General features: G+C 43.0%; 1 protein-coding gene across 1 annotated transcript in view; it reads left to right on the forward strand.

Moving 5' to 3' along the window:
* The first annotated feature begins 6,733 nt into the window (after window positions 1-6,733).
* ALDH1A2 (aldehyde dehydrogenase 1 family member A2) overlaps window positions 6,734-21,954 on the forward strand; it is a 79,103-nt gene continuing 63,882 nt past the window's right edge. The window contains exon 1 of the mRNA XM_084782986.1: window positions 6,734-6,867. Coding sequence (XP_084639112.1) covers window positions 6,751-6,867 — 117 coding nt within the window. The 5' untranslated portion in view covers window positions 6,734-6,750. The remainder of the gene's footprint in view (window positions 6,868-21,954) is intronic.

Genomic DNA, 21,954 nt, shown 5'->3' on the forward strand with positions numbered 1-21,954 from the left:
CTTTTCTGATATTGTCTTTCACAATCGTTCTGCATTTCTCCTGCTGCTGCTCTCCAATGGTTTTGCATATTTAGTTACTGACATTCAAACTCACTACAGATACGAGAGTAGAGGACATGACACACAGGTGTGTGTGTGTGTTCTGTTTTTTTTAAGTTTTTTTTTTTTTCTGAGACAGGGTCTCTCTATGTAGTCTTGGCTGTCCTGGACTTGCTTTGTACATCAGGCTGGCCTCGAACTCACAATGATCCTCCTGCCTCTGCTTCCCGAGTGCTGGGATTAAAGGTGTGCGCCACCACCGCCCGGCTCGTGTGTGTTCTTTATAGTCTAGTATTTCCAGGTTTATCAATGCAGTGAGGGAGTCACAGTCCCCTGTACGGGGACATATACATGCCCGAAGCAAGACTCCTTGTTATCTGGTTCTGGGTGTCCAAAACGGATGCCCAGAATGCCTCCTGGTTTTGCCCTGTGCCTTCCACATGAAATTTATAGGTGAGAAGTGGTTAACTTTCCTCCACGGTTACAAAGACACCCAGGGCCTCTCATTTCCTTCTCAGTGGCCCATCCCAGGATGCAACAGTGGACAGCCAGATTGTCATTTGTATTTGTTTTCTTGTGACGATGAGTATAGGTCTCTATCACAAGCATAACTAATGTTCACATGAGAATCCCTTATAGCCCCGGAGATCCTCAGAGTTGAATGTCTGCATAAGCCCAACACATGGGAAGAAGAAACTGTGTGCTGAGTAGTAAAAGAGTTCTGTGGAAAGTGACAAGAGCAAAGATGTTTGTATAAAGTTGAGGGATTTTAAAAGTCAAAAGAAAACTGTAAACTCAGGAACATGAAATGAGAAAAAAAATCTGAATTATACACCAAGCACTTAAACGGTTGAAAAACAACCTATTAAAATCTCTTGATCTGGGCTGGTAAGATGTCTCAGCACATAAAGATGCCTGGCACAAAGCCTGACCACCTGACTTTGGTTCTGGAGATGGTGAGAGGAGGGAACCAAACCAACGTTTGAAAGTTGCTTTCTGACCCCCATGTGTACACATGGAACGTGTACCCACACTCCACACATGCACACATGGAACATGCACCCACACTCCACACATGCACACATGAAACATGCACCCACACTCCACACGTGCACACATGGAACGTGCACCCACACTTCACACGTGCACACATGGAACGTGCACCCACACTCCACACGTGCACACATGAAACGTGCACCCACACTCCACACGTGCACACATGGAATGTGTACTCACACTCCACACGTGCACACATGGAACGTGCACCCACACTCCACACGTGCACACATGAAACGTGCACCCACACTCCACACGTGCACACATGGAACGTGCACCCACACTCCACACGTGCACACATGGAACGTGCACCCACACTCCACACGTGCACACATGGAACGTGCACCCACACTCCACACGTGCACACATGGACTGTGCACCCACACTCCCCCAACACAATATAAATGTAAAATCTCCTAACCTGACATAGTAGTAATAGTAATGCCTAATCTGTGATCCATGAAACTCTATCTCTAAATTCTATGGGAACAGGTTCTATGTCTAACATTTTTTTATGACAAAATTGACTGTTTTTAAAGACGCTTTGATGACAGTCTTTATTCTAAACCAACTTCAGTCTAAAATTTGTCTGAACCTCCAAGATGTTTTCTGCAAGCTAATTCAAATTTAACTTTAGTAAGATGTCATAGTATCAGACAAAATACATGGAAGGTTTACATTTTCACCTGCACATACACACCATGAACTGCAGAGGGCGCTGATGCCTTTTTCCTCAGGTCTGGCAGAAAAGACTGCCAGCAGGGATCTTAATTTCTTCCCTTCTTTAAAGTGTGGTTACTGATAAAGTGTGGAGCTCAACGGTGTGCCTGGATCACTCACTGTAGAATGTATACGAAATAGAAACGGGCATTACAACAATCACAAGTCTAGTTCCCACTTTTAAAGTCATCTCCTGGAGTCCCCCAAACACGGAGGATACTTTTCAAAAGGAAAAGTATTGCGCTCTATACTGAAGCTGCATTTCGGAGTCATTACCAGCCTGTAACCCACTTCCTGCAGCCACCGATATCCCTTTCCATGGAATACAGTGACCGCAGGCCACATTAAGAAACGAGGGAGTTAATATCTAGAGAATTTTTATAGCTAATAAATGGCCCGATCTCAGCCTCTTCTGGGCATTAGGAGGAAGAGCTAATTAAATGGGTGTTTAGATGGCCAATAAAAAAGTTAATATTGATGTTAAATAAGTGCATTTGTTTTATAGAATTTTCATAATGGGTCCAAAATACTTCATTAAACATTTCTGGATAAAAATAGGTAAAGCTTTTTATATGAACTTTTGTTAATGAATTAAATGTATTTTACTCTAAATATACCTTGCATTAAGCTTGTCCGTTAGAGTTTTCAGGAAATATTTTACATAAAGTGTCCAGGCACATCCCACTGGAGATGGATGAGACCATTAGGAGACACTTACATCTGAAATGAGCTCTGAGATCATTCTGCATAGAACCCAAGGGCCCTGATTTTTCTCTTTTAATATTTCAAACAATGTGCCTCTTCCAAATCATTAGACGTAAAGACATTTAAGGAACTGATTCGATTAACCTGGATGATAGAAATGCTATAACATGTGATTTATTTTTTTGAAGATAAATTACAATGGCAGCATGTCAGTTAGGAAAGGTGAGCTGTCAGCATGGCTGGTGATGGAGATGGGAATGCCATTAAGCGGGCCATCTGATGCTGAGACTGTCCCCCCACCCGATGCTGAGACTGTCCCCCCACCCGATGCTGAGACTGTCCCCCCACCCGATGCTGAGATTGTCCCCCCATCTGATGCTGAGACTGTTCCCCCATCCAATGATGAGACTGTGCCCCCATCTGATGTTGAGACTGTCCCCCTGTCTGATGCTGAGACTGTCTCTCCCTCCCCTCTCCCCCCATCTGATGCTGAGACTGTGCCCTTATCTGATGCTGAGACTGTGCCCCTATCTGATGCTGAGACTGTCCCCCCATTCGATGCTGAGACTGTCTCCCCCCTCCCCGTCTGATGCTGAGACTGTCCCCCCCTTCGATGCTGAGATTGTCTCCCCCCCCCCATCTGATGCTGAGACTGTGCCCTTATCTGATGCTGAGACTGTCCTACACGCAGACACTTGGATCCCATGCTGAATGTTCAGCTAGCTCTGAAACAAAGGTACCTTCCAGGAGAGGAATCTTTGTGTCCTGTTTGGGTACCCTTGTTGATTTGGAAAGCACAGTTCTTAATAAATAAGTGTATAATCTTAAACGCATCTAAAATGCAGCCTAAATTGTTATGGTTTTAAACCTTACAGTCGACCGTCACATAAAACCCATGCCTTGAAATTACAATGTTGCATTCTATTCTTCAGGTGAGGAAATATGAAGCAAGAATTTATTTTTCTCCTCTACAGCTCCAGGATATTGGCTCCACTAGGCCTAGTAAATTGTTTTCACAAGGAAACAGAGCATGCTGTAGCTTAGGTTTCCTGGTGCAGGGGGTTTCAAATGAGATGCACCTAAACAATAAATAATCACAGACTGAGGAGGTTAGAAAGGAGAAACATTTAAGGATGCGGGAAAAAAAATCACAACCAAATCAGTGGGAAAGATCAAAACTTATAAATACGAAGACCGTTCCCAAAATTATAAGATCTATGGAAGAAATGAGACTACGACAAACAAGATAATAAAGGAAAAAGTGCAAAGAATGACAAGGAGAGGGTCTTCAACGCTGAGGAATATAAGTCCCCAGGGTCTACAAAATGTAGACGAAAGAACTACTATGGCCATAACATTCGGTTCCCTGCTGAATTTTGTTCCTACCTTGAGGCAAAGAAGCTAGTCAAAAGGTGGCTGCAATCCTGCGTCTAAGATGGGAGGGTTTTCCCAGCTTAATACATGAAGGAAACCACTTGCAGAAATGTTTGAATGTGAACAAGTATAGTAAAAGTTGGGGCCAGTAACAAAGCTTACACCTCAAAGAAAATGTGCTGTCTACTCTGAGAAGGTTAGGGAAGTTGCCGCCACGGTGGTGGTGGGAGTGGTCAACGGCAGATAGTCCTTTTGCTCAGATCAGCCAATAGGAATGCTTTAGTTACAGCCCCTCCCCACCCCCCACCCCCGCTTCCACCCACCAGCCCCCACCCAGTTGTTTTAGGAACCGAAGAAGGCAGATGGGAAACAGAAGACTCTGGTCCTGTGCAGATCATTTCAGTGTCTAATTACAAAGTGTCACGGGAAAGGGGCCACGAGGGAACAATTCAAACCAGCTGTCATTGAAGATGAACTAGATGTCCAGAGACGCTAAGTCAAGACACACTCCCTTACTTTCCAAGATAGAAGTTAATTTATCTGTATAAAATGCCGATAACCCTACGATCCATCGATACTGTTCCTTCGAATTGGAGCTAGCAAATAAGATATGGGTCAAAAGTGAAAGCTCTGGCTTATGCTTCGAGAAGACCATACCAGTAGTTTCTACATGTGACTATCATCCTTCCAGATAACATTCAGCCGTCGGGCCTAACACATTTCTCCCCCTCCCTTTTTTTTCTTTCTTCCCCCAAAGCTTCTGATGGCTTCTCAGGACCGCCATCATTAAGATCCTCACAAGCACCAAAGTCCCCACAACTTAGAGTTAACTATCTTACCAGCTTTGGTTGCTGCTCCTCGGTGGCTGCATCTGATGCTCCCTGAAGTTTTTCACTGCTCTGTCAGGTGCCCTTGCAGATTCCGCTGCAGGCTGCAGCGTTGCTACCTCTACCAGTGAACTTTCACTTCTCTACTAACACGCCGCCCAAAAGGTCAGCTTCCCTACACACTCTCAGGCCCTGCTTAGGTGGAACACCCAGGTCTTGTCCTCAGTGCACTTTTGAGAATTGTCCCTCTTACAGTCCGTGACCTATGGCTATAGGAAAGGTCATGAGCTTACAGGGGAGCAAGGAAGTCTTTATAGCTAGTTTGAAAGTGGAAAAGGACCTTTGAAAAACAAAACGAACAACAAAAAACCATCCCAAAACAACAACAGCAAACCAAAACGAAGAACAACATCAAAAACTATTATTTGCTAGGGCTTTCGTTCTTTCCTCACCAAATCCTAAGATCACCATCCCGCTCCCAGACAAGCTCTCTCCTCAAGTAAGGGGAGATGAACTTCGGGTCCTCTTGCCTCCACCTCAGTGGGATGCTGGGAATTACAGGCGTGCATCATGACCCCAGTTGTATGTGGTGCTGGCAACTGAACCCAGCATTCTAGGCAAGGACTCTACCAACAGAGCCACCTCCCCACAGGTTCTTTTTATTCTTCCTCGGCTGACCTTCTACTGCTTAATAAAACGATTCTCATGAGCACAGTGTGCTATTAGAACACGATCTTTGGCCACAGATGTCAACTGCCCAGATTAAGCTGTATTTTTGCTTCACAAAGCAGCCCACTCATGTCACTTAAGGCGGATACTCTGAAGCCTCAGAGCCTGAGACGTGTCTCACAAACTCAGTAAGACAACAACATTCTTTCTGTCTGCGTAGCAGCTAAGCACCAATCATCAGGCAGTTTTAGTTAATGAGCACATCTAAAGTAAACATTTTCTGGTGAACATGCAAAAAATTTTATTCTGAGTCAAGGAGCTCTGAAAATGAGATGAGAACGAAGCCATTGCTTGCGAGTTCAGAGTCTTCCACAGAAAAGTAGGAGGAAACAGTGTGGACGCAAAGGCTGTGAAGCTTTCACGGGGATCAGGGCAGAAAGCCCTATAAACATCTTTCTATATGGGGCCCTGATTATTAGTTCAATTATTCTCCCAAGCTCATCTGGCCTGAGCTGTCTAGGATCTTCAATTGGACCCATCCTTCTGCCCATCTTTACTAACTATAAGGCCGCTTGTCAGACAAGAAGAGCCGAAGATGGACGCTCCACCGGGACGTCCGATAGGATGGCAGTTTACCAGCAGAGCAACAGATAACAAGTGTTTCCTGGTGTGCTTGGGACCTGGAAAGGAAAGGGCTGGTAGGAGAACATTAGGACCGGGATCCGGGATCCGTAGAACCCAAGGCCCCTGTGGCTCAGTCCCTCAGGCACAGCTAGGCCGCAGGGCCGGCAGAGGGCAGCAGTTGGGCTGAGAAGCCCGGCGGGACCCAGCGAGGAGGCGACTCCAGAAGGTTCTCCTTGGGAGTGTGGGGAGCATCTATCACCCCACCCGGTGGCCACGCGCGCTTCGCGCCACGTGGACGGCTGGGCGAAGGCGCTCTCGGGCTGCTGGGGACCCCGGTGGGGAGGAGAAGAGAGTGGAAGGGCCCAGGGTGCTCGGCGTGGGCTGAGCTCGGGCGCCTGTCCTCCTGGCCGGCGGGCGTTAGGCTCGGCGGGGGCCGCTGTCGCCGAGCCCGGTCCCGCGCGAGGCCGCGCCGCAGCCGTCGAGGCCCCGGGGTTGGGGGGTTGCGGGTGGGGGGGCGCCCGCGGGGAGCGTGGGCCGCGGACTTGACCGTGTGGGCGCGCGGCGCCCGCGCGGCCGTATGCAAATGCGGGCCGCGGCGGGGCGTCCTCATGGGCCGGCCCCCCGCGCCTGTGGGCCGCACGTCCAATAAGAAGCGCCCCCGCTTGACACCTGCCTATATACAGCGAGCGCGCCCCAGGCCGCGCAGCGCCCCGCGCACACCCACCCGCGGCCGCCCATGACTTCCAGCGAGATCGCCATGCCCGGCGAGGTGAAGGCCGACCCCGCCGCGCTCATGGCCTCGCTGCAGCTCCTGCCGTCGCCCACGCCCAACCTCGAGATCAAGTACACCAAGGTAAAGCCGTCGTCCGCGGACGCTTTCCAGAAGCTTCTCCTGGATCCCTTCGGAGGCCGGGGCCCAGAGGTCGCCTGTCATCCCCGCGCCTCCGCGGGGACGGCGACGCGGGATTCTGAAGTCCCCGCCGCAGCTTGGAAAGCGCCTGGGGACAACCGGTCCCAACCAGAAGGCAGCGGCGGGGGTCCGCCATCGGCAGGCGGACCGTGGTGACGACCTCGGGGCTGTTTGGGGAAGTGGGGTTTCTCAGAGCGGACCTGGGTCGGGTTCTGGGGTCCCCTAGGTCTCCTTAGGGAGGGCCGGGAGCCGGTTCTGGGGGTCTCCTAGATGTCCCTAGGGCCGAACGAGGCTTAGTTCCGGGGGTCCCTCAGATCTAAGAGCAGACAGGAGTCCGGCTCAGCGACCCTCCCAAGTTTTCTCAGAGCAGATGGAGTTCCGACTTTGGGGGTTCGCCAGGTCTCCTCAGAGCAGGCCAGGGTCCGGCTTGAGGGGTTCCCCTGGGTTTCCTCTGAGCACACCGGGGTGCAGTTCTCCGGGTGTTGCAGCCCTGTGTAGCCCCGCGGTCCTCTTGGTCCGGGCTGCGCAGCCCGGCGGGATTAGCTACCTTCAGACCCGGGTCTCTGAGGGGGGTGTCAGGACCCAGGTCCCCACAGCCTTCGCGGAAACCTGGCCGAGACGCAGTAGATGGATGCCAGGATTTCTTCGGGATTTTGTAGGCAGTGGCCGTTTTAGAAAAGAAGGAAACAACTCAATTTGCACAAATCAGGGAGCTCACTTTTGCACTGAAAAACCTAATGATTTTTTTCCCTAACGAATTCTGACATCTTAGATTTGCCAAGCACCAGGAATTGTTGTTAAATCGCATTAAAAAGCAATATGCGCCTGCTAACCGGTGTTGATTCCCTCCCCCAACCCCACGTCCTCAGGAAAAACAAAAACCAAAAACCTATTTTATCCACGAGGGCAAATTGTGAAATACATACACAAAGGAATTGTATGTTAGTTATAGCAAAGAGGTGAGCATAGCATTTAAAGCCACATTTCTTGAGAGTTCATTTTAGAACCCTCTTATTTGATTTCCATTCCTACCGCAAACTTTTTGCCAATTAACTTAAATTTAGCGCGCGCACAGGATACAGCTAATACGTGTTCCACCCCGGGCATTAGAAGATACGCGAAACGTAGAGTTAAGCTGTTCGTATCTGACACTAACAGTTGAAAGAGAAATGCAAAAACATCGTTTCTGAAATGTTGCATTTCAGAATAAGGATCATCAGCAGGATTCGTATTTTTGAATGTGGATTTAGGTGTATTTAATGTACCTGTTAGCTTTTAGATGGTGTGACAAATTTTTGAAAGCCATTTTAATGAGGGGTCGTTAATGGTTATAGCCCTTTAGGCATTGTTTGCATAACAATAGTGCCAGTGTGTGGCACATCTCCGGGTTTAGGAACAAGCCAGGGAAGCACGCACATAAAAGTTTTGTTTTATGAGGGTCCCTAACCTCTTCAGATGCGCTTTAGAGATCTTAAGGGGCAAGATCCACACGGGATTCCGGAGGGTTTGTCTTAGACTTACTTTTGATCGGATTCTCCTAACAGCCCCTGAAAGTCTGCAGTAGATATCTTTTTCAGAATTTCATTTGGAAACTCCACCATTTCTTCTTTTCTCTAGCCGCCTCCTCTCTCTCTCTCTCTCTCTCTCTCTCTCTCTCTCTCTCTCTCTCTCTCTCTCTCTCTCTCTCTCTCTCTCTCTTGTTCTCCCCCAGTAGGAAAGACAACTGATTTATAGCTAATTGGAGCCTTTAATGTCGGAGTCTTTTTAGCTCCGTGAAGACTTTTATCCAGTATCCTCTTTCCCACTTATTACCAAGAAAAACAATCAGAAATGAAATAATGGATTGTAACTTGATTCTTTAATTTGTGGGGAGGAGGCGCCTTATTTTTGTCTTGACAAACAACCCTCGTAAACGCGGAATAACACTCATCTACAGGCAAGCTCTTTCACAAAAACTTGTAAAATCAGGCATCTGTGAGCACTCCCAGCAGCTTCCGTGCTCAGCTCTTTAGTGTGACTTCTAAATTTTCCAAGACAGGAATCACGAACAAGCAGTTCTGATTTATTTTATTTTAACAGGACAGTGATTGCTCTTTTGGAAGCCCAAGTTGTTGTTTTCCCTTCAAAAGAAAGAGTTAGGAGGCCTTTTAAAAATTTATTCATGATCAGAAGTGAAGGAAATTATATTTGCATTTTCAAACGGAGCAATGAACAAGGTAGCCAGCCAATCCTTTAGTGCTATCATATTTGTTAGAAAAAAATTTAAAGTTAATGGACATTTTATTATGCCTTAGGGTTTGTTGGAAAGCAGGAAACACAACATTTGCATCAGATAAAGGTACTGTAAGGCACATAGATTTATCGTTAATCATCTTTTCTTGTTAAGCATATCCTTATTGTGATTCTACAATATGATTTCCTGTGTGATCTGGCGATCAATATAAAGTAATCAGTGACCAACATAACTGGTCAGATTATGAAAAATTTTAAATATATGTGCTTAGAATATTTTACATTTGTGATCTTGTATTTATCTGCAATTTTCATCATTTTATTTCTTCTTCCAAAAGAACTTTGCCCTTTTAAAATCAGGGAATGGGAGAAATAGTGAATATTATGTTAATTGTCTGTCAAAGGTTCTGTAAAAATGCTGTGAAGGCAAAGTCCAATCTAGAAGCCTTCTGAAAGAGCTTAAATGTGGCTTTGTATTGGCTGTTAAGCAATTGCACTCCATAAAAAAACAAACCTACTGCTTGCTCCAAGTTCTAGTATACATTTTGGACTAAGGGTAAATGGCAGTAATACTTTTGGAATATGCCTGTTTTCTTTTTCTCCTAATATAAGAACCTAGATTTCTAAAATAACTCTTACTACGGAAAATGGGTTTTGTTTGTTTGCTTGTTTCAAGACCAATAGTCAAGAAAGAGGAATACTGGTGGAAGCATGGAGGGCACCAGTGTGGGGCTGAGGGAATGCATGTTCCTTTGTGTTCTTTGAAGACTGATTAGTGCTGGTGTAGGATCTGATTGTGTTTAGCTGTGCTTTTCTCAGTTTTTCTGAGTTATTTCTGTTTCATCTGCCTCATTTTTTTGTATTGTCGGCATGTTCTGGGAGCATACATGTTGTAAAACTAAGGCTTAGCATTCTCCTAGGAGCTGCCCCTGACTGTGAGGAGGGGTGGGGTCTTTCTTGCTCTCCCCTCCTTCTTTCTCCCTTTCCCAGAACCCCTGGTCTTTAGAAAGTGTCTTTTTATTCCACTTCTACTTTTCTGCTTTCTCTGTTGCCTCCATCTTTCCTGCTAACTCCACTGGTTCACTATTTTAGCGAGCAACTGAAAAATTTCCATAACTGGCCTCAATATACAGGGTTCTGTGTTCTCCCAGCATTTGACACTGTGGAGAGGTGGAAGGGTTCAGAAACAGGACATTGTTGGGGCCTGTATGCTACACCCACAAGAGAAAACAGAAAAGGCAGCTCACTGGGAAAAAAAAATGAGAACAAATGTGTATCTGCGTATCTATTGTTTATTCTTTTATTTGTTCATTTAACCTTTTTAATAAGTGCATTCTGTTTTCTGGGGTCAGTTTCAACTCAGTCAAAAGGTTTTTGAGGGGCCATGTTCCTAACAGTAATGCAAGTTATATTATGGAACATCATCTGCCTTCTAGGAACTTAAAGTCTTATTAGAAAGGTTGAGTGACAAAATTTTGTCGGCATAGCAGTAGATCAGTTGATCAACGTAGTGATAGTGTTTGCAGTGTCGCTTGCACTTTCACAGGGCTGGTTGGTTTACTTAGCACTTACACACACACACACACACACACACACACACACACACACATCTCAATTCTGTAAAATCCTTTGAAGGAGAGTAAAAATAGAAATAAGTGATAAGGAAGAACTTGGCCTTGAATTAAAAAAAATGATAGCGTATTTCTTGTCATACTGTTTACTTTTCTTATTTATGACAGGCACTTTTTAAATACAGGAAGCTTAAATTCATTTTTGTGTTGCTTGTAATGGACACATGAGAATGTGAAACTGATCTACTCTGCTTAAAAGTCACCTTTATAAGAGCCGGGCGTGGTGGTGCATGCCTTTAATCCCAGCACTCGGGAGGCAGAGACAGGTGGATCACTGTGAGTTCGAGGCCAGCCTGGTCTACAAAGCGAGTCCAGGACAGCCAGGGCTACACAGAGAAACTCTGTCTCAAAAAAACAAACAAACAAACAAACAAAAGGTCACCTTTATACATTTCCTCAAAATATATGTTTATTTAGGTATCTCTGGTATGTGTACTACGTGTGTAATGGTGTCTAAGGATTCCAGAGAAGAGTGTCAGATCCTCTGAAGCTGGTGGCTGTGAGCCACTTGATGTGAGTCTGTGAACCAAACCCGGGCTCCCTGTGAGAAGAGCAAGGGCTTTAACCCCCGAGCTAGACCTCCAGCACTACCTTTATAATTTTTGGTTCCTCTACTTTAATTTACTATTTGTTATTTTTGTTGTTCTTGGTCATGATTTTTGCCTATCTCTACCTTGGATCTTGCCATAGTGGATTTCATTCTGAACTTTGATCTCAAATCTTTCCTCATGATTGTTTTGATGAGAAATTATCCATCTAGCTGCGTGTATATAGAGGACTTGTAGTTTTGGGGTTTTTTTTCCCTTGTTTTTCTCCAAACCTTTTCAGAGTCTGGGGAGAAGGCTCAGTTAATAAAGTACTTGGGCTGCAAGAATGAGGAGCTGAGATCCTGTCCTCAGCCCTCTCATAAAAAGCTGGGTGTGGCAGCCCACACCTGTCTCCTGCTGGCAATATGGAACCAGAAAAATCCCTGGGGCTTGCTAACCTGCTAGTCTGGCTAAATTGGTGAGCTCCAGATGCAGTGAGAGGCTTTGCCTTAAAAACATGAGGAGGAAAATAGTCAAGGAGGACACCCTACATTGCCCTATGGCCTCCACACCCCCTACACACACACACACACACACACACACACACACACACACACACACACACAACACACACACACGAGTAAAATACATTTAAAAATAATTATACAGCTTTTTGATGTTTGTATCATCCCTTTAACAAAGAGTAGCTAAACAATGTCGCCGTGGGACTGGGATTACATGATTCTCCTGAGGTCCTGCTCTGTTGCTTTCTACTACAAGGATTGGATTACCATATGGAGCCGTCATTTCCTGAGGCACCTCTGTTTTATAGAGTGGTTAACACTAGTTTTTCTTCATCTGTTGAAGACTTAGGAGCCTGTCCTGTAAGGTTTGACTTCAGTGTAGCCAACCTTAAGAAAAGCCAGACATGTATAGTTGTTTCTCTCCTAGTGAATCTTGATGATTCAACCATGACCAAGCCAATAACCACCTCAAGCCCAAATCCTGAGGCTTTCTCAGTGGAATAATGAGGTGCAAATATTGATATCTGGTTTTGTGTTTTTGTTATTTTACTAACAGTTTACTGTAGTCAACAGACTATACACAGGCCCATCTGGTTTTGCAAATATAGTTTCTTTGCAACACCTCTGTCTGCTCAGCAACATATTGTCTATTGTTTCTTTGGGACTTACAATGTCATAGTTGAGTCCTTGTAGCATAGACCATATAACCCACATTTTGGGGAAAGTTTACAAGCCTTTGACATGGAAAAAAGGCTTTGAGTTATGCCAAGTTATGAATACTTTTTAAAACAGTTTGAACAAAGATGTAGCCAGGTCTCAGAAGGTCTTTGGAATAGTGTCTTCAGTTTATGTAATCTGAAGTTGAACACACTTTCACTGGCTCTGACTGCCCAGAATAATGCCTAAATGTGGGAGGGGAGACCTTCCAGAAAGTACTAATTGACAGCCTTCCTGGCCTCTTCTTGATTTCTTCCTTTATAGTGACGGGTCACTGAGACCCTTCACCTGCTCTCAGACACAATTCTAATGTCAATAGAGTGGACTGTCATTATACCACTTTAGCTAATCTTTAATTGCCTCTCAGACGGTCTTTTTTTTTTTTTTTTAACAATAAGAACCATATTACATTTGTTTGTTTTTTTATTCATTAAAATAATTAAGCAAGGTGTGGTGACACATCCTGACATCCCAGCACTTTGGTGTCTGATGTAGGAGGACTAGTTCAGAGCCCATGTTCACTTTAGCAAGGCCTTGCTGAGCCAACAAAAGCCTTTTGATTGTTGAACTAGGTTTTTACAAACATGTACTACAACGAAACCATATGCTTCTTTCATTTTTATTTTTAATTTTTCCTTATTTTATTTTTATGTTTTGTTTTTTTGAGACAAAGTTTCTCTGTGTAGCCCTGGTTGTCTTGTACTTACTTTGTAGACCAGGCTGGCTCTGACCTCAGTGACCCACATGCCTGTGCTTCCCAGGTGCTAGGAATAAAGGTGGGCACCACCATGCCAAGCTAATTGTTCCCTTCAAACTACTAACATTTTCCCTAGTAGGCAAGTTCTCTTCCACCAGACTCTCACCAGTATATTCACAGTGAGTCTCTGTGTCACATGATTTGGAAACATTTTTTAAGCTTTGGAGGTTCCTGTAGGAATGATAATTGGATGGTTGTAATGCCCTGACTTCTGCTGGGCTCTTTATGGTTCGCTGGGACTTACATGGAAGTTAATTGCCCTCCTTGCACTATGGCTGGTTAAAAATTAGAATGTCTTGGGGTAAACATTCTCGTTTTAATTCTAGAAAGAAGCCCCGCCCCCACCCAGTTGCAGCAGTTAGGCACTGGTGTCTGTAGCATTTATCTGCTCAGCTTCCTTACCCACACATTGTCTGACTTTTGGAGAACCAAACTAGAGGTTTCTTCATCCCTAGGTCTCCAGAAAGATACAATTTGCTCTCCAGATGAAGCTACAGACCTTTGCCTCTTATTTGTAAGAATTTAGGGGAATATGACTATGAAAATTCCTTCTGATATTAATTACTAAAGATGAGAAAACATTTCAAAATAATTAAAAAGACTATATATAAATACATACATACTTTTCATTCATCTAGCCTAAGGCTGCCTATTTCAGGTTTGATACTCCAAGCATTTTGCTTTGTGCCATTTCTAGGATTTCCTGAAGGTCAAACCAGGACAAAGTGCCTCAGGTCACAAGTCCATCTGTAAATTGAACTGCTTCCAGGAAGTCAGTCTGGCAAGTTATTACAAATTTTTAAAATTCACTAAGAAAAAAGAACCTAGTTTTCTCTTTTTCCAGCCACCAGGGCCTGTACCACATCTATAGCCTGGGTATGATGGTGTCAAACTTTGGGGTAAGAAGGTGAATGATAAGGATTTGGCAAATGAAATTAGAAAACACCTGTGTGAATTTATGGGAACATGTGGAGGTCTTCTTTCTATAGGTGTAAAATTTGGACTTCTCCGCAAGTCCTGTGTTGGAAGGAGATCAGTAGTCAGCACAAAACCTTGGTTTCATTATCTACCAAGCCTGAAGCTGATCACTTCTGTCTCATCTGTGCTTTAAGTTTGATATCCAGTGTAGCAATGTAACTCAGTAGAAAGACTTTTCCATTTATTTTAAGATTTAGACTTATTTATCTTATATGTGTGTTTTCCCTGAATGTGTGTCTGTGTATCTGGTGCCTGAGAAGGTCTGAGGAGGGTGGTAGAATTCTCTGGAATTAGAGTTATGGATGGTTGTGGTCAGGATGTGGGTGATGGGAATTGAACACAGGTCCTCACATGTTCTTAACTGCTGAGCCATCTTTCTACCCCAGAGAAAGCTATCTAATTGCACTGCCCAGGGCAGAGTTTATTTTTAACTGTAGCTGGAGTTATCCTTTTGCTTACTTAATTTTGCTCATTTGTTTGTTAATTTAGCATTGATTAAGGCCTTTTTTGTACAAAGCATTGGTGGCTACTGTTTGGCACAAAATGATGTATAGATGTGGTTATCACTGGGAAGAACCTGAAGAGAATCCCCACTCAGCCATGGTGTGAGCTCGCACATGGAACTGCCTCTCATGTGTGAGCACAGGGTAAAACTGTGTCACGTGCATGAGGAGTCAGCGGGACGGAGATGTCTCAGGCTGGCTGAGCAGGCCACTGTGCTGTTAGATACACACAAGAGGAGCCAAGCATATGGAAAGCTATAGATGGTGACACAAGTGCGTGTATGGAGGGAATATGATAACAGTTCACAGCACATGATTCCCTCCCCATCGCAAGTTGAAGCTGCCAATAATAGAAAACTCATGAGCACACGTAACCTACCTGACATCATAGCTAAGCATCAGTGTACTGTGGAGGAAGGACGGTGCACTCCAACATGTGCTGCTGCCACCGAGGATACCCGGAGGCTATCACCTCACGTCTCCCTGCTGGGGAAAAGAGCAGCATTTGAAGTGTAGTTTCTACTGAATGAATACTGCTTTTAAGCATAAAATTGAAAATTTTAAGTGAAGTCCTCATGAATTGAAGAACATCTGTAACTATTAAGTTTTAAAGAGTTGCACTGAGACCCTCCTGCAAACTCCTTCCAGAGTTTGTTTTCCCCCTCAGATGCATTAATATTTATCTTATCCATACACATAGGAGTGTCCATAAATGGTTTGGTGTTGTTTTGCATAATAAAATATTTACTGTAAATGGCACAATGTTATACATATCTTGTGATATATTTTGTTTTGCTTAGCAACATTTTGAAAGTTCACCTGCATTGTTAGGTATACCTACAATTTATTCATTGTCATGATCATACATTACTTTGTACTGTATCTGTATCCTAATTTTTAATTTATTCAACTATTCAGAATTTAAACTATTTTCAGTATTTGCTATTAAAAATGATGCTGTGCTGAGCAGCCTCCAGCATGGCTCTTATATAACTCATAAGGGAGCTTCTAGGATATATGCATACAGCACTGTATTCTCTAGCAGTCCAATTGGGCATGCCAGGTTCCTATGTAACCTGATTCTGTACCTTTCCATCTTCACTACCTGTCAGCTCACCACTGACCCCATTGCTCTCTATCCTCACCTGTACTTGGGTTCTGATACTTAGTAGACTTGACAATCTAATAACGAGGGAGTGTCATCTCACTGCTGTTTTAATAGGCTAAGCCTCTCATATACTCACGTGCCATTTGGTTGTCTCCTAGGTAAGCCAGTTAGTTTTTTTGTTGTTGTTGTTTTGTTTTGCTTTGCTTATTTTTTGTGTCTATGCACAAGTGTTGATTTATAGTAATTTTTCATATTCAGTCTTTTGTCCAATATGTAATATGCAAGCTTTTCTTTCTGATTATGTTCTTTCTCTGTCATTTTTTTGGTCACATTACATAAAGTTTTAGGTGCAAATGAAGACATTTTGTTTCTTGACTAAGAAATACTTTGTAATTTCAAGTGTTTCGAGGTGTTCTTATATTGTTCTAAAAGGTTTATTTTTATTATTAAAAATTTTGTTTTTTGTATTCATGTCTTGATCTCTTTGGAATCAGTATTTGTTTATGTGCAAAGAAACATAAATATGAAGGGCAAATGAAGCAGCATATGGAAAGTCAGTATATTAATTGGTACCTTGTTTTGTTTTGTTTTTACGTTTTGTTCTATGTAATCCAGTAATAAAATTAGGGAGTCTAGATTATATAGTCTCCAAGCCTGATCTTCTCTGTTATGGGAAATTGCAAGAGGTTATGGGTAATGTTAATAACATTGGTTTCCCTAAAGTGAACTTATTTTAAAACATCAAGACAGTAATTATTACAATTCTCTCATGTCATATTTAATTCTCCTCACGTTCTTTCATTACTTATAACTGTAAGTGCTTAAAGGTCAGCTACTGCTATTCTCACTCCATAGGACTTGCTTGCTCTTTCTGTTTTGAAAGGTCATGGTAAATACATGAATCCTTAATTATACACTGCTTGTTTATAGATAACGGAGAAAGCGTGTAGAAGTGACAATTTGAAAAGCAGAGCAGTGGCTAGTCCAAAATTCTTCAAAACAAAACAAAACAAAACAAAAAACTAGCGCAGGGGCTAAAGGGATGGCTCAGTGATTGGGAGCGCTAGCTGCTCTTCTAGGGGACATGAGTCCAGTTCCCAGCACCCACACGGTAGCTCATAACGATCTGAAACTACAGCCTCAGATGTCTTCTAGCCTCCTTGAGCACTCATGCAGATGGTGCGCAGACATACACTGAGGCAAACACTCATATACATGAAATAAATATAAGTAAAATCTAAAAAAAAAAACCCCAACAATTAATTTGGTACAGGTTTTATCCTTCGTGTGCAGAGAATTTGAATTATTCTTTAGCAATAGGGTGGAAAATAACAACATAGTACTTCTCAGTTTAATACTTTAACTCATGTTTTAAAAGTCAAGGCTGGCACCACACATTTACATCTGTGTTTGGATTCTGCAGGCAATATGACTCATGCAGTTGTACGCATAGCTTCTGAGACTGTTGTCAGAGTCTCTGAGTGTGACACACGTGCAGTGCCTTGTAACACCCAACAGACTTGTCTGCATGATAGACTTTTCCATAATGAGCTTGCATTGTCTGTGTGCTCATATTACTTATTTGTATTTCTTTGACATCGTATAACTTGGTGTTAGAGATTATACTTTTTCTGTGTGATCATGTTACTAAATTGCAAGCTCTTATTCATCAAGGCCTACCAAAAGCAATGAGTTCTACGTGTAGCAGTATAGATGCTTTGGGAATGTTTTCCAAATGAACGCTTTCTGTATAATTTGTTATTAATAACTGCTTAATGAACACTGCTTCACATATGAGTATATTTAATTCTTATGGTAATCCTTTGACATGAATATTATAGTAATATCTCCCTTTCACAAGTGATAACATTGAGCTTATTTAAATTAAATACCTTTTCCTGGCTCCATAACCACAGTAGGTAACAATGCCGGTGTGCTGTCCTCTTCTTTACTATTGGTGACAGCAAGGAACTGCACAGGAGCTCTAAGAAAGAAATACAGTCTGGACCATCAGCTTTACTGACTTTTAACAGCACATTCCAAACCCAGTTCTTTGACTACAAATTCCAAACTCCCCGTTGATTAGTATTTTCTGTAGCTGTTAGTAGCAACAGTTTGAATGGCTAAAGAAAAAGGCCAAGAGAGTGAACGGAGACAATCTGACACACTAAGTATGAACCAGCTGGGTAGGTGTGATTCACAGGTCGGGGACTCACACCCTGCCCTGAGCAACACCTGTTTGCTTGCTTCCTTTTCATTTAAAAGCTGCTGTTCTTTGTCAGGGTTATGATGATTCCCTTGGCAATGAGGATGTGCACTGGGAGGCTGCTGAATGCTCGGGAGTATTTCACATTCCTTTTGTGAAGTCATGCCCCCAGCCAATTATTTTGTATAATTTTATTGTTACCTCTGTGAAGGAGTTACTTGGGAGTTACTTTCCAGAAAGAGTTGAGTGGAGATGCTCGCTCTGGCTGGCTAGGAGGGCTGACTTCTGGCGGGATGCATGGTTACTACCTGGGCCTGAGCGTGAAGATGGAACAGAGCAACCCAGGCAGTACCCAAAGCTTTTAAAGTAGGGCCATTGATAGAAGGAGGAGCTGACTGGGTGCATGACTACGTTTTCGTTGGAAATGGCTCAAAACTCCTAAGCAAAGAAATGCTGAGTGCTCTTGTCTCCTTAGCTGGGATCTTAGAGCCTTTACATTTGTCTTCATTTTCAAAGAGGAGCTTTTTCCTTCTTCACATCCCCACAAGCCCCACCCCTCCTCACCCTTTCATTTTCTTTTTTTTGTTTGTTTGTTTGTTTTTTGTTTTTGGGGACAGGGTTTCTCTGTGTAGCCTTGCCTGTCCTGGACTCTCTCTGTGGATCAGGCTGGCCTCGAACCCATAGAGATCCACCTGCCTCTGCCTGGGAGTGCTGGGATTACAGGCGTGTGCCACCACCGCCCGGCTCTCTTCCTTTTATTTGTTGTCACTTCGGCTTCTCTTCTGTGTCTCAAGGTGTTTCTCTCAGGCCGACCTTTGACAATGGGCATCCATGGTCAGACACACTTCTGTTCATTAAAATGGCTGGTTGGGCTGGACAAACTTTGTGGTGCTCTTTTCCAGCTGTTAGCCTAAATGGTCTTTAGGGAAAACAGAAGCAGTGAGCCTGGAATAGCCACATTTGACTTCTATGAGCTCTCTTGAGAATTTAGTAATTACTTAATGGATTGAATTGGTGACACACCAGATAACAGCCTGGGTTGTATTAAATTAACCTTTGCAATTGGGCATTTATTGGTGTACTCTTAAAGGACTACATGTGTTGGCAGTAATTGCTCTTCCATGTTCCTCTATGCTGATAGGTATTTGCACTGAGTGAAAATTTTCTCAGATTAAAGCCTGGGTGGTAGTTTTAGCCATTTAGTGATGTGTGTCATTGTGTTCGGCGCACTGAGCATAAATCCTGTCTTGTAAACAGCAGGGAGACTAATGAGGTTTGCCCACAATTGGATGTCATTACCAGGGATTCTAACAGAGAAAAAGAGAAGGCTTAAAAAAGAAGCACACAGAACAGAGATTTTGGGGCCTTTGATTATCTGCTTTAAGGAGAGAGATCATTGCTCAGAATTTACTCTAGATGTCTGTATACAGATATGAGCAAAAGAAATAAATGTTTTACCCTGACTCAGGATTGCAAAGTCACTAGCTTAGTTTTCCAGGGGGATAGTATGGGTCTGATTTGTATTTCTGATTGTGAGTGGCCCAGAGAGAAAGATTTGTGAGATAAAATGTCTGTAACCATGAGGCGTGCTGTTGCTTACCTGGAACTTCATCATTTCAGTCAGCTAAGGTCTTTTACAAGAAACCTTTCAAAGGTAATGTCGGAGGGCTAGCTCCAGTCTTTGTCTTTCTTACTGCTGGTGAATGATGTGTGTGCTTGATGATGTTACATCAAGGATGTTAGCTATTGCTTAACACTTACACTAGCTTTCTTCCTGGACTTGAATTTTCTTGTTTCAAAAGTAATCATTTTATTAAAAATGTTTTTCCATACAAAACATTCTTCCTCTCCCCAGATCCTCCCTACCCACTGAATTTCATGTTCTTTCATGTCGTGGATGCTTTCATACATTGTTTACCCCAAACATTTTGGTATTTGAATGAATTAATTCATGAGCACACACTAGAAAAAATTGCATTACTCATTTGTGGAGTCACTAATTGATAAGATGTCAACTAGGCAGTGAGTGTCAGGATATCATTTTGAAATAACTGTATTTTATGTATTTCTTTTCAAGATAACATACATATCCCAGGATGGGAAACTCCTCTACTCCCACCCACTTAGTCTCTTGGTAGAGCCTCTCACTGAGGTACACAGACAGGAGTGAACAAGGCAGAGCACAGGACACTCGAGGACTGTGATCTGTCTTTAGTTCATGAGCATTTAGTGGCTCCTCATGTAACATGTATTTATTAAACTAATGAATAAGCGAATATAATTGATTGCTTGTGGAGTGTCCCAGTACATTAGGTCCTAGAAACAGGAGGATGTTTTGTGGTGCTGAATGACAACTTCTAAGACATAATTTTATTACTATTAAAACAAGAGGATGGAATGAGATGCATGTTTGTTTACCTACTTATATAAAGAACTAGAAGAACTGTTTTCCCCTATCTGGATGCTTTAAAACTCCAATTTCCAATACCCAGAACCTGGGGTTATGAGAACAGGAAGGGCAATGCTGAACTTATTCACACTTAATTGTCTTTCTGGGACCAATTTTGGGATGCTTTTGTTAAGAATACTTTCCCAAAGATATAGTGGTAATTACCAGAGTGGTCCACAAAACCTCTGTTAATGATTCTCCTTCTATACATGAGTGGTTTGCAGTGCAGTAAAAGTTCACCGAGAAAGAATCAGTTTGGGATTCTCATGTTTTGTTTTTTGTTTTTAAAGCATAATACAAGACAATATTTTGCACATTAAAATATATCTCTATATAAAAATATACCCAACAGAAATCACATGTTTCATGTTTGCTAGATTTACAGCTCTAGAAATTAGAGCAGTGACTGCTGTGATAATTCCTTAAGATAGAGAGGAAAGGTACCTAGTTACCTCTTTAAGCAGTTGCAGCAGCGTTTCTGCCAAGCTAAGTTCATGAAAACCACAGAGGGCCCAGAAACTCCGAGGTGAGAAAACTTGTCAGAAGCTCACAGCTTTTCACACAGTCTAATAGAGACTTAGCACTTGGCAGGTCAGTGCCACTGCGATTTGTCTCTGACCTAAGAGTTCTGGAGTTCTTCACATCAAAACCACATCTTGCTGAGCTGAGATCAAACGCAGGAAGGTAAGGACCTTGTCAGTGATTTATCATGCAGGGAGAGTGCTCAGGCCAGATGGGGCCACTGGGAGTGACGCTGGCATTCCAGCAGCTTCTCATGTAGGACTAACATGTAGTCATGACTAGTTTTCCTTGAAGACGAATTCCATGTCAAGTGTCAGCTTTCAGTGGTATTTCTTAGAAGGACTTATTGCCAGCATGAAGTTTATTTCACAATCAAGTACTACTAATAATTGTTTTTAACATTAAATCGTAAATAGAGATCTCTTGACCAAATAAACATTTGATAGTTTCTTCTTCCCTCCCTCCCTTTCCTTCCTTCTCTTCTTCTTCTTTCTTCTCCTTGGAAGAGACCCATGAAAAAAGAGGGAAGGAGGATGGAAAAAGGAATGAATAAATGGAGGAAGGAGGGATGGAAGGAAGGAAGGAGTTTTAAGAACTCAAAAGTTTTAAAGTCTTTATAAACATTAGGTGGAGTTTAAGGTAACAAGTATAATCTATAAACTGCAAAGTCTGGCATTTATTAGTTCATCATCCTTTTAAGTCAAAGATGTTTGGAATGAATCATTGTAAATAATATTGCAATATAAATCCTGAGGGAGGAGGAGGATTTTATAGACTCTTTTGCACATTTGTAAAAGTGAGAGAGAGAGAGAGAGAGAGAGAGAGAGAGAGAGAGAGAGAGAGAGAGTAGATATAGTTATTTTCATTAAGAAATTC

The sequence above is a fragment of the Acomys minous genome, assembly GCF_964271855.1.
Source record: "Acomys minous genome assembly, chromosome: 5".
Classification (NCBI taxonomy): domain Eukaryota; kingdom Metazoa; phylum Chordata; class Mammalia; order Rodentia; family Muridae; genus Acomys; species Acomys minous.